This window comes from Pezoporus flaviventris, unplaced genomic scaffold (genome assembly GCF_033815535.1).
Source record: "Pezoporus flaviventris isolate CSIRO_AGI_PZ_B2104156 unplaced genomic scaffold, CSIRO_AGI_Pfla_v1 ptg000020l, whole genome shotgun sequence".
In the NCBI taxonomy this organism is placed as follows: Eukaryota; Metazoa; Chordata; class Aves; order Psittaciformes; family Psittacidae; genus Pezoporus; species Pezoporus flaviventris.
This window is the reverse complement of record NW_026892568.1, coordinates 7,089,332-7,102,752: the sequence shown is the minus strand read 5'-3', so window position 1 is coordinate 7,102,752 and position 13,421 is coordinate 7,089,332. Positions and strand designations below refer to the sequence as shown.

Genomic DNA, 13,421 nt, shown 5'->3' with positions numbered 1-13,421 from the left:
TCTATTCTAGCGCCCATCTCAGTTGTGTCCTTCTATCACCAGAGTCACCCCAAACCAACTGCACTTGTTTGATGTTGTTCTTTTTAAAAAGAAAGGTATATGGTATGACTCAGATTTTTTCAGACCTCAGTTTTTACCTATACCCCCTTTGCTTCTTAGTAATAGGTTTATGGCTTTCAGAGGCTGTTGAAGAAAGAGCTGGAAACTGCATTATGAATCATCCATAGCACTCACCTTTCCACCCTCATCAAATTTTCCCACATGAAAAAACCATTCTCGAGAACAGAACCAGGTTGGCATGATCACAGTAGGTCCGTGGGAGGTAAACACCTAGGGAAAAGGGAAAAAAAGCCAGTATTAGTTACCAGAATATCAAAACCCAGCATCTGTTGGGGAACAAAGTAGACTTACTACATTCACCTGAAATCCTGACAATACTCATGCCTAAACTTAACCTTCAGCAACATTAAGAACTGAGAAATTCAAGTGCTTAAAATTTAGCATGTGCTTAGTGTTTAAACTGTGGTGTAATAGACTCATAGAATAATTAGGGTTGGAAAGGACCTTAAGATCATCCAGTTCCAACCCCCCTGCAGTGGGCACGGACACCTTACGCTAAATCATATCACCCACGGCCTCGTCCAACCTGGCCTTGAACATGTGTTTCATCCGGATTGATGGAGGGATGAAACACCATCCAGGGATGGAGCATTCACAACTTCCCTGGGCAACCCATTCCAGGGCCTCACCACCCTCACAGGAAAGAATTCAGAAGAGAATTCAGAGCAGCCCTGCGGAGAAGGACTTGGGGGTGTTGGTTGTTGAGAAACTGAATGTGAGCAGGCAGTGTGCGCTCACAGGCCAGAAAGCCGAACATATCATGGGCTGCATCAAAAGGAGCATAACCAGCAGGTCAAAGGAGGTGATCCTGCCCATCTACTCTGCTCTTGTGAGACCTCACCTGGAGCATTGTGTGCAGTTCTGGTGTCCTCAACATAAAAAGGACATGGAACTGTTGGAACAAGTCCAGAGGAGGACCACGAGGCTGATTAGGGAACTGGAGCACCTCCCCTATGAAGACAGGCTGAGAAGGTTGGAGCTGTTCAGCCTGGAGAAGAGAAGGCTGCGTGGAGACCTCAGAGCAGCCTTCCAGTATCTGAAGGGGGCTTACAGGGATGCTGGGGAAAGACTCTTCATTAGTGACTGTAATGACAGGACAAGGGGTAGCAGGGTTGTGAATGCTCCATCCCTGGCAGTGTTCAAGGCCAGGCTGGACAGAGCCTTGGGTGAGATGGTTTAGTGTGAGGTGTCCCTGCCCATGGCAGGGGGATTGGAACTAGATGATCTTAAGGTCCTTTCCAACCCTAACTATTCTATGACTCTATGTCGCGTGGGACACAGTCGAACGCTTTACACAAGTCCAGGTAGATGCCATCAACTGCTCTACCCCTGTCCATCAGTTCTGTAGCCCCATCATAGAAGGCCACCACATTGGCCAGGCAGGATTTCCCCTTACTGAAGCCATGCTGGCTGTCACCAAGCACCTTGTTGATTTTCGTGTGCCTTAGCATGCCTTCCAGGAGAATCTGCTCCAAGATTTTGCCAGGCACAGAGGTGACACTGACTGCTCTGTAATTCCCCGGGTCATCCATTTTCCCCTTCTTGAAAATGGGGGTTATATTTCCCTTTTTCCAGTCATCAGGAACTTCACCTGACTGCCATGATTTCTCAAATATGATGGCCAGCGGCTTCGCAACTTCATTTGCCAGCTCCTTCAGGACCCACGGACTTGTGCACGTTCAGGTTTTTAAGATGGTCTCAAACCAGATCCTCTCCTACAGTGGGCCCAAGGTCTTCATTCTCACAGTCCCTGCGTCTGCCTTCCAAGGCTTGGGTGGTTTGGTCAGAGCCTTTGCCAGTGAAGACCGAGGCAAAGAAGTCATTCAGAACCTCAGCCTTCTCCAAATCCTGAGTAGCCAGTTCTCCCGAGAGCTTCCTGAGGGGCCTACATTCTCCCTAGTCTGTTTTTTATTTGCTATGTACTTGTAGAATCCCTTCCTGTTATCTTTAATACCTCTAGCTAAGTTTAATTCTAACTGGGCCTTAGCTTTCCTAACCTGGTCCCTAGCTTCCCGGCCAACATCCCTGTACTCTTCCCATGCCGCCTGTCCTTGCTTCCACTTATTATAAGCCTCTTTTTTCAACTGAATTTTCCACAGGAGCTCCTTATCCATCCAAGGAGGTCTCCTGGCCCTCCTGCTGCACTTCCTTCTGGTTGGGATGCAACACTCCTGAGCTTGCAGCAGGTCATCCTTGAATATCAACCAAGAGTCTTGGGCCCCCCACCCTCTAGGGCAGTATCCCATGGAACCTTCCGAAGCAGGTTCCTGAAGAGGCCAAAGTCTGCTCTTTTGAAGTCCAGGCATTGAGCTTGTTGCACGCTCCTCTCCCTGTCCTGAGGATCTTAAATTTGAGCATCTTTTGATCGCTGCATCCAAGGCTGCCCTGGAGTGTCACATTTCCAACGAGCCCTTCCCTGTTGGTGAGCACGAGGTCAAGCATGGCACCTCTCCTTGTCGGCTCCTCTATTACTTGCAGAAGGAAGCTGTCTTCCACACAATCGAGGAACCTCCTGGATTGCTTGTGCCGGGCCGTACCGTCCTTCCAACAGATGTCAGGGTGGTTGAAGTCACCCATGAGAACAAGGGCCTGCGAGCGTGAGGCTTTTCCTATCTGTCTATGGAGTGCTTCATCCACAGGTTCCTCTTGATCAGGCGGTCTGTAACAGATCCCCACAGTAACGTCTCCCATAGCTATATTCCCTTTAACCCTGACCCACAAACTCTCTGTGGACTGCTCACCTGTCCCAGACAGAGTTCCATACTCTCCAGCCTATCCCTAACATAAAGGGCAACTCCCCCTCCCCGCCTGCCAGGCCTGTCTTTCCTAAAGAGCCTGTAACCTTCCATTCCAACACTCCAGTCGTAGGAGCCGTCCCGCCATGTTTCTGTGATGCCTATTATATCATATCCCTGTAGACGTGCACACATCTCCAATTCCTCTTGTTTGTTCCCCAAACCAGCACCTTTGAGGTGTCATAGCCAAGAGATTAGTCTGCTTCCTGCTTCATTAGATAGAAGGAAGTTCTTCCCTGTGAGGGTGCTGAGGTGCTGGCACAGGGTGCCCAGAGAAGCTGTGGCTGCCCCACCCCTGGCAGTGTTCAAGGCCAGGTTGGACACAGGGGCTTGGAGCAAGCTGCTCTAGTGGAAGGGGTCCCTGCCTGTGGCAGGGGCTGGAGCTGGATGAGCTTTAAGGTCCCTGCAAACCCAAACAATTCTATGATTAACATTCCATAACCTTCTCTTCTGTCATAGGTTGCAGCACATGCAGAATACTTCAAGCTTTATTTCAAATTTAGAGAGTTATACTGGAAATGACACTTCTATTAATAATGGCAATATTGATATTGAAGTCAATGAATTAAGAAGAAACTTAAAAAGGTAAAGTTCTTAAGCTTAACCCAGATGAACCTCAAGCTCCCCTTCCAACCTGGTTTTCTATGATTCCTTATACATTTATTGAGTAGGAGCTTTCACTGATCTTTTATTTCTGCCAAAGACACTTAAAATCTTAATCAAGGTCAGCCAAGTAAGATGCAATTGATTTTAAACATTACCAGAACATTATGGATTTGCTTGCTACCCAGTGGTACCTACCTTAAAAGGTTGTTGGAAAGAAAATGCTTTAGAGACTCAAAAGGGAGATGCTATTAATTACATCCCCTTGACTAGTGACAGCTAAGAACTATACAAACTGGTCTTTGTAGCTTTAAGCAAACGTGTTGTAAACACAACTGTGAAATGAACCAGAATCTGGATTAGGGAAGGTAAACTGGTTCTTTCTTTTGTTCCCAGATGAAGTATCTGGCCAAACAAGAGACTGAACTTGTCAAACAGAATGTGTGCAGTTAAGCCAGGAGGCTGCCTGCTTCCAAGAACTACAGAGGAAATAAAGAGCTTCTGCCTTCAGGAAGGCAGAAGAAACCTCACAATTACTGCCATTCTCCAAACACTAATGAAAATGCTCATCTTATGAGCAGGTGATTTCATAGCATGCTCTGGTGGTAATATTAATATTCCTGTGTAGTTGGCAGTTTTAAACATCAGCACGTGAATGTAAATTTGGACATGTGCATCCAAGCATTTACGTTTTAAAGATGGTCCTCTTGACTTTCAACCCGGGATAGAAAACCTTCAACTCTTCTTATGCCTGGCAACTTCCATTTCCATAGATAAACACGGGTTTAAACCCCAGATTTTACACACCCAGCTCTATACAGACCAACTCTCCAAACAAAAGGGATTAAAAATGTAACCAAAATAGAACAGGTGATCTGCTCCCACTTATTGCAGGAACCATCCGACCAGACACAGGCATCCACGTTAAGGTGAAGACATAGACACATTGCATGCTAACCCCAGGAACATAACGATAGAACTTCCCTGTCCGTAAAGCGCCCCTTGGGTGACCCATCTTGACACAGACACTTAAGTTTTGGACAGTTATATTTAGGCAGAAGAATCCAATCACTTAATGGCTACCACTAACACACTAGCAGCTTGCGCATAACTGAAATAACACTAGATTCAGAGGTGCTAAATGTCAAAATCCCCCCCCCAAAGTCAGTGGGAGCTGAAAGAGACAAAAAAACAACCCAGAAAATCAGAGCAAACATGATTACTCAGCACATGGTTATTAGCTCCACACTAATTACAAGGGTGATTGAGTACAGCCCGAACCAAACAATGACCAAACAGTAATCCCAAAAGAAAACAACAGTGGGGAGAAAAGCGAGGCTGGAATGCATTGCATTGAATCTCATTTCGGAATGAAAGAATCTCCAAAAGAAAAGTCTTGAGCCTATTGGCATACGTAAAATGCATTTGGAGAGGCTAGAATGCTATTCCTCAGTGCAGCCAGGTTCAGAGAGCAGAAATGCACTTAAAGATGTAGCTCAATGTAATTGGTCACGCTCACATGTAATGAGCATGTATCCCAAATATCTTATACAATCTCTGTTCCATTGATTTATGAACTTAGCCCAAACCAAAGAGAAGAAATTTCAAACACTAAGAAAAGAAAAAAAGCCCACCAAAATGGTACTTCTGTTAACACAGATGATGATATGGTTATGAAGATTATGTATCAGACTGTCACACACTGCATACACTGATGTCTTTTCCCAATTTGGTGTTCTATGGCTCACTGTCCCCTCCAGAAAAGATACTAGAGGGGAAACACACAGCCAAAACTGAGACTGATGATGACACATATGACTTCAGGGTCTCATTATTCCAGAAAGTCTTTGAACCTGGAACAGAGCACCAGCTAAGAGTCAATGCATTGGTAAATGAGCTTATTCTAGATAAATAAGGATAATGCAACATCAAAATAAACTTTAGGAAACTTATATTGGTGCTTCAAATGGACAATTTCATGGTGCCTTGTCCCTTGCTATGGGATATTAATAGAAACATCTGGGAAGCTGAAACTCTTTTTTCCTTTGTTAGCATCGTTTCCAGCTGGATCTGCTCCCTGATCCAACTAACCACAAACACACTGGTGCTACCACAAAGGAGGAGGTAGGAAAACAGGGCACCAAACACTGAGAAAACAGCAAGAGTGTTCTTTCAGCAGCACTACAGATAATTCATAAATAATCCTTGACCTGATAGGGGAATTGTATGCTCAAAGTCTAGGTTTACAGTACCTCTATTAATTTAAGAGCTCTCCCACTCATCCTGCCTCTGGCCGTGCACCCCAGTCACTTATAACAGCACTGGCACGCACCTGACCCCATGATCAGCTGGATCAGAGCACTACAGCAGGAAGAAAGCTATTAATTTATTTTAGTGTTACTTTTCTATAGCCTTAGTTCTCTGAATCAGTTCAATGTGGGGTCAGACTAGCAATACTGCTGACATACTGGAGGGGGAATGAACAAGCTTTAGAGAGGAAAACAAGACCTGCCTTTTTGGTCATTGCCCTGTTAATCAGTCCAGCTGTGACATAAAACTGTACCCTCTGTCTGAATGCTTCCACTGATGGGAGGAGAACTGGCTGAGGAAAAACAGTGAACTCCTAAGAACCGCACTGAAACACTGCAAGCACCTGCCAAACTTCTGAAAACCGCCTTCAGCAGCTCCTGAAACTTCATCTTCAAGAGAAAGAAAAATAACTTCAACCTCTGCAGTTTGGAAAGTCTAGACTGCAGCTTGGTTTAGGCAGATTGGAAAGTCTCTTCTGAATTTCTTTTTTGCCTCCTCCTGTCATGCACTCTTGCCAAGATGTTAAAAAATGGTTGACCTGGCTTAGCCTGTGATTAAAACTGCAACTTCCTGCTTTGTGAGACTGCCACTCAAGATTTCATCCCTACATCTTTTAGACTGTGGGGAGTGGAACAAGGGAAACAAAAAGGACATGCTAGCCTTAGTCTGAAAAATCAGTCAAAAGCAGAATATGAATTACGATGCAGCTCCATAACTGCTATGTTTAGTTTGCTTGGAAAGGTTCTCCAGCTCTGCCTAACGAATGTCGTGTATCACCTTGGAACCCCTGGGGGTTTTCAATCCTACTCGGGGCATTAATTCAGCATACTGGAAAGCAGCTTGGACCTGCAAGCCTTTCACACACAGCTGTATTGGAAGAGTAATGCTTAATAATAATTGTTATTAATTACAGTACACTGTAGGCTGTAAAGATTATCTAAATATAATCTAGTTGAATGAAACCAACTTGTTAAAAGTTAAAAACAAACTACAGAGCTTATAGATGAAGGTATAGATCTGCTCAGATTCAGAATTCCTGAAGAACACACTGTTGTCATAACCAAACCGGAATCCATCTTCCTCAGACCCAGGTGACGGAGCCAGGCTGCTATTTCAGGACTGCAGTTGTTACATTATTTGGAACTTTTACTGTGATCTGGTTTTATTCCAAGGATCGAGTAGCAAGTAACTGAAACTGATTTACTCTGGTTTGTTCTTACTAACTGTTTGGCTATTGAATTACATTCAACTATTACAGAGGTTCTCTGAAAATAAATCTAAAGAGTTGATTAAATGACTTTCCTTTGTTGTGTTCCAAAGCTGTCAACAGCACATGTAATTCTGGTCCCCACTGATGCTCACTTCAGATCATGTCAGCATTCAATACCAAATGTAAATTCCAATACTGACAAAGGCATTTATGTGTTTATAGTAACTCTTCAAGGAAAGTTCTGTTTCCTGGAGCAGCAAATCAAAAATCTAACAGCCATGTGCCAAAAGAATATACGCAGATGGTGAAACAACCTTACCACACTATGTCATGCAGAGTACAGAGGGGAAACCAGGCAGTTCACCAGAGCAACACAGTTAATCAAGGGCCTAGACTGCTTTCCAATGTAACAAGCTAGCTCCCCAAAACACATTACACATTTCATTCTACTTATGCTATAGCAGTTACGAAAAATATATCCACACAGTTCAAGGGTTGGACATAATCTCCCATGTTATGATAAATAAAGCTTTCCTATACACAGGTTAACACATTAACATGTTAGAGGAAAAACTGCACGGTGAGGGCCACAGGGGTTTTGTGGGCTGCAGGCAGGTGCAGGCTAAAGGACACCACCCCTCACTTAGAAAAAATTATACATTAAAACCTCAGTGCATCAATTCAGCAGGGAACATACCAGGCCCTCACTACTAAAGATAACCAGGCTTACATCCAGAATCAGGTGCGGCTCTTAGCATGACAGAAGAGGTATGGAAGGTAGGAAAGAGAAGAAAATAATCTTTACCCTCCTTCCAAAAAAGTCTTAGTATTAAAAGAAAAAAAAAAACAAACCCAAAAGTTCAGTGAAGCTTGTTATAATTCTAAGGAACTTCAACACCCAATCTGGGATGGATTACATTCAATTAGTTTATATTGTACTGTGCTGGTTTACCCTTTCATATGCCTATATAAGTAATTGCCCGTGTCACCTAATCATTGCTTGCTTTGCCATTAGCTGAAAATCCCTGCTCTGAAGAAGCTGAGATCTGGCACAGCAAAAAAGTACATTTCAGATATAAGACACACAATTCTCCATACTGAAAGGCTGATATATACATCGTAATTCTGATACAGGCTTGACAAAAATTCATCATTACTTAACCTTCACAATCCCAAACTCTACTTAGCAACAAAACCAATGAAAAAGAACCAAGAGTCCTGAGAATTGCTAATGCCAGTGAATGCAGCAAGCATTCAGCACCTCCAAGAAGGTATTCCAGTACTGCTCCTGGAAAATTTATGATCTGCAGCTCCCCATGATTTCCTCAGGATTTGAAGCCATAATGAAGCCGAAATGTTTCAGTTTGCTGGAAACAGACTCTTCACAAGAATGGAACCAAGGAGAGCAGCTGTAAGATGATGCTTCCTCAGTTGCTGCATCTGGTTTTCTGGCTAGTGTTTCCTATCACAGCTTGAAGGGACATAGATTGTTGATCTTCTGTAACAACTAACTTGATCATATAGCTAGCTCCCTTTTCAGTATAGGACTGGAGAGTAGAAGCACTGCACTGCAGAGATGTTCATTTATACCCAGAACAATCCCTTCCAGCATTCCAAAACTTCACTGAGGTTCAAATTAAGATATGATTTTAAAAACAAAAAAGTCATTAACATGTGATAAAAGCTAAATGGTCTCTGTCTTTCTGGTCCATCTTCCACACAAATACAGTCCAATTATCTATGCTTGATACTTTTACCTACACGGCCACTGTATGATTGACAGTTCACTCTGAAATATATGTAAAAAGCCTTAAGCCTATTCAAAGGTGCAGCCAGTCAATGATATAGTATAGAATACCCATGAAACAAAAGTATTACATGATTAATGGGGTGCCAGAAATATACATAAATATATAAAAAAAGACTGCATTCAAAGTCAATACAATCCTAGTTATAGGCTAGATAATTACACCTGAAAGTGTTCATTTCCATACACAGGCTGTTTCCTGAAAGCCCAAAGGTTAACCAAGACCTAAATGTTATTACATGAAAGCTGGTGTCTGCTTTCTGTTTTATCTTTTTATGCAGATTGAGAAGAGAAACTGTTCATTTAAATGTTTATGTCATATTTCAATACTTTCTAAAGCATACCTAAACCTCGAGGGACACTATGCATACATCTCTTACAAGTCCCTGCTCCTCACTTCCCTCCATCCCACCACTTCCAGTTCTCCCAACAGCAATGGGAGGAAAGCTGGGACAGCAGCAATGCTGGGAGGAAAACACTGAGTTTGCTTGACCTGCTGTAACAAACATCCTTGTTCCTCACAGTTTGTTACACTCTTTGTGCTTGCCATTAAGCCATTGACCTCAAGAAAAACATGCTGATCCTCCTTACAGCTATTTGACCATCACACCAAAACACAAAACTCTATACAAAGAGTATTCCCCTTTTTATATATATATTTTTTCTAATATCCAGGCTCTGCACTGTTGGATGTGAAGCCACAATCCCAAATGAGTAAGAAGGTGTGTATTATTAACACAGCATCACCTCCTCCTGACAGCTCCAGCTACAACAGAGCACCATGAAGAATGACATGCAGGGTAAAGCCTGCTTATGTCAGGCTGCACCCAACCCACCTTTTCTTTCTTTAATCTGCTGCTGAAAGGAAATCTGTTTACAAATTTTCTAAAGGTAAATATATTAACTTTAGGTTTATAGTCTAATACATATGTATTGAATTAGCTGTGGGTTTGCTTTATGTGAACCAGCCCATGCCAGCCTCATTGTGCTGGATAATTGAGAGCTGACTATACTGCTGAATATCTCTTTTTCGTAGTTGAATGCTCCTACTAAAACCCAATAGCAAGCACCATTCTTCTAGACTTTTTTCAGAGCTTTTATCTACTAATGACGATGAATTAACCTACTGCTCAAACTGAAAGAATAGATGCATGCAAAGGGAATAGCCTGTATGATTTTAGCATGTCTTACATCTTTTTTTCTTGTCTGTAAGCTGCTAAAAGTGGTCTTTGTAACATCCATGCCTTAACAAGTCTCTCTTAATTCTTGGAGAGTTTCCAGTATTTAAAGAGTCAACTATTTACAATGGAAGAATTACTCCATCCAGTAAAATGAAGCACTCGGTACCAAGAGGTTGGCTACTTGGCTTGCTGTTCATGCTGAGCTTCTACCACGAAAGAAAGAAAACACTCTGTTAAAGTCATATTAGCAGATACCGAGTTGTGATTAGAACAAACATCTGCTGTAATAAGTCTTAAAAATGATCTTTCCAACTGACTTTTGGACATGCAATTCTCCTTTTTTGCAAGGTGAAGGCTGAATAGGTCTTTCAGATTTTGAGACAATATCAAAATGAATGTAACAAAACTGAAATATTCCAAGTCATTACAACAACAAAATACGTATTTACACAAACATACTAGTAAAGAGGAAAACAAATTCACATAAAAACCAGCACACAAAACTTACCCAAGGACAACTGTCTAAAATGACTGTTCAATTGGTATGTGAATAAACCTCCTGGCAAAACTTAATTTCAGCCAATTTAAAGTGCAGGTATTTTGAAGGAGAAATATGAAATATTTTTGAACGCTCAGATTTATCCAAAATCATAGTCCAGCTTACTCAATACTGCTCCCTGATACTCCTTCTCAAGTGAATGTTCACATTCTAAAGGTTGCATGCAGCTTGGAAGTGGGAGATGTATGAACCTCAGTGAATGAAAGAAATACAAGCATCTTCTAAAGCAAGCACAGAATTGTAAGCAAGGAGATCACTTCTGAATTTGAAAAGTACAGCTGTGTGCTAATGTACATGCAAAAGGAAAAATAGTAAATATTCATGCAACCTTGCTGTATTTATTTCAATACAAATGGTGTCTTTTGTATGTTTTTTCTCCTCTATAGACTTCAAACATTTAGAGTAGGCAAAAAGAGAAAACTTAGATCAGATCTTAGGCTATAGATTCTGTTTATCTGCTTAACAACTACAGTAGTGGAATAGTGGAATCAAAGCAAACTTTACTCTAAGTCTCTACCATCGTATCACAAGTCTTTGGGGGGATCAAAGCACCAAATGCATGCCAGTCCCCCAGAGTGTCTGACTTGCATTCTGTATCACCGTTTTGTTTTACTCGTCTTCTGCACACTGTTGCAAATCTTTTACCCCACAATACACTTTCTTATAACGATAAGGAGAAAACAAAAAACCCCAAACTGTACCTCAGCACAGCTTTTTCCACACGTACATTTTGGTAACGAAAGGGACATAAATGTCAACAACCCCGTGACATTTTCCAACAGTTTGCAGCAGACAAACCTGGAACGACCTCTACAAATCCTGAGAATATGCAGAAAGAAAAATTAAGTGCCCATCAATTTGTAAAAGGCTGAGAAAAAACAGAGCTGAGAGCACTACAAAGCCTTCCCTCCTGTCTGCATTCTCTTGTTTCAGCCTCCCTAATAACTTGTGGACGGGTTTACATGTGGGATTTGATTTTGTAGGTTCTTTCACTGCCTCCCAGCCAACAATCCGATCAACATTTCCTTTTACTTGTGACTGCTACTCTATAACCAAAACTCTCATTGCATGGGTAGTTTGAAGGTCACATCCTAGCTCTGAAATCGGACTCTAAGTATGCATCACTCCTGACATTTATCCCTATGTTAAGTTCTGTCTGTACTTGGCATTCCCTGCCACTGGTTTGAATTGGTTACTATTCAATCTAGCCAGCATGTTGAAAATACTTTCAAAGGTCTCAAGAATTCAGTGATAAGAAAGAAGGCAATCAACACCTTCAGATCTCCCAAGTGGAAACTGGCATGAAGTAGTTCAGAGCACCTATGCTCCAATTAGAACAACACAAATCAGCCAGCAAAGATTAGGGCCCAGAGTCATCCTGAATCAGAGATGTATAAGCAAGGAGCCCAGGCAACCTGGATCCTCTCTGCCACAGGGGATTTCCACCACAGGGCAACTCAACTCATCCAAGATCTCTGTTGCCATCTCTGATCAATACAGTACAGCTCCTAGAGAATGAGGCTTCAAAATTCACTACTTCACCTTTAAATGGGTGAATATCTGCCTAAGTCTCACATAACACTCCTATAATCAGACTACTATAATTATCCTCACAATGATTAAATGAATTTCTGTAATAAGAAACTCTAAAAACCTCTTCAGTACATGAATCTGATAATAAGCAAAGCACAGCTAAAATGTTCACAGAATTACAAGGAAGTAATTTCTGCTGCACATGGAAAAAAGGATATTTTACATTCTTTTTAAATACCTTTTTCTTATCCTGTCCTGCAGAAACATTTACTCCTAAAGGATAGCAGACATGTACTATCTGCCACTCAGCATTAGTAGTAAATAGTAAGGGCACTGTAGAAACATGGCAGCAAAAAGCATCTTGCTCTAATTTCAAAGACAAAAATATTAATAACAATCTAAACAAGGCCAAGTGAATCCGAAATGAAAATGTTGATTTTTCAGCTGCCAAAATGCTGAAAAGTGGCAGAGGAAACAGATGCAAGGATTGCATTTTTTGTCATTTAAAATCTGAGAACAGAACAGCAGTTCTGACTATACTGAAAACCAAATATGGTTGTAGCACCAGCTGGGAAGGATCCACCAAGCAGCTCCTGTTATTAGTATCTTTGAACATTCCATGGGTCACTCAACATAAACACCTTTGTTTGTCACACACATCCTGATAAAAATTATTATGATTTAAATGGGGTTTCAAGTCTTTGAATGAAGAAGTCTGAGATAAGATAGTGTAAAACACAAACGCACAATAACAATGGATCTTAGAAATACGATGTTTAAAAATATTTAATAATCAGATTTTCCCTGTTATTGCTTTGTAAAATTTAGATAAAATCTTGGTTCATTTTCCCAAAACTCCATGAAATTGGTAACACGAACTTTGCACATGCTACTTGTAAAAAAATCCAAACATCAACTTTCAGCAAAGCTTTCTCTATGCTCTCTTTTCTAATAGCTGTTGATACAAACCATCATGAATTTTGGTCCTTGTCTATAGTAAAAATCTTCTCTATAGTAAGGGAAGCCACCAGTTTGGACATTCTTATAGAGAACTGCAAATCTCTGCTAGCATGGATGAAACTTTCAGTGTTGCAGCCTAAGCAAATGAGGAGTTTCCCTGCAGCAAACAAGTCACGGTGACAAATTGCTGTATCACTGATGCTCAAGTACAATGCCAGCAGAACAAAAAAGTTAACAGCAAGAGCATTAATCAGATCTCCCAATAAAGCTTTATCTCACTTTGCTTTGTATTAAGCAGAATCAAGCCATCAACAATACTTATTCCTGTATCTTATAGTTATTC

General features: G+C 41.5%; 1 protein-coding gene across 5 annotated transcripts in view; it reads right to left on the bottom strand.

Moving 5' to 3' along the window:
- The window catches only part of B3GNTL1 (UDP-GlcNAc:betaGal beta-1,3-N-acetylglucosaminyltransferase like 1), a 118,249-nt gene that overhangs the window by 31,001 nt on the left and 73,827 nt on the right, over nt 1-13,421 (bottom strand). For all 5 annotated transcript variants that reach the window (XR_009743764.1, XM_061455617.1, XM_061455618.1 and 2 more), the window contains one exon: nt 235-330. Coding sequence is in view for 4 of the 5 variants with exons in the window: in XM_061455617.1 (XP_061311601.1) it covers nt 235-330 (96 nt within the window). In the remaining variant the exon portion in view is untranslated. The remainder of the gene's footprint in view (nt 1-234; nt 331-13,421) is intronic.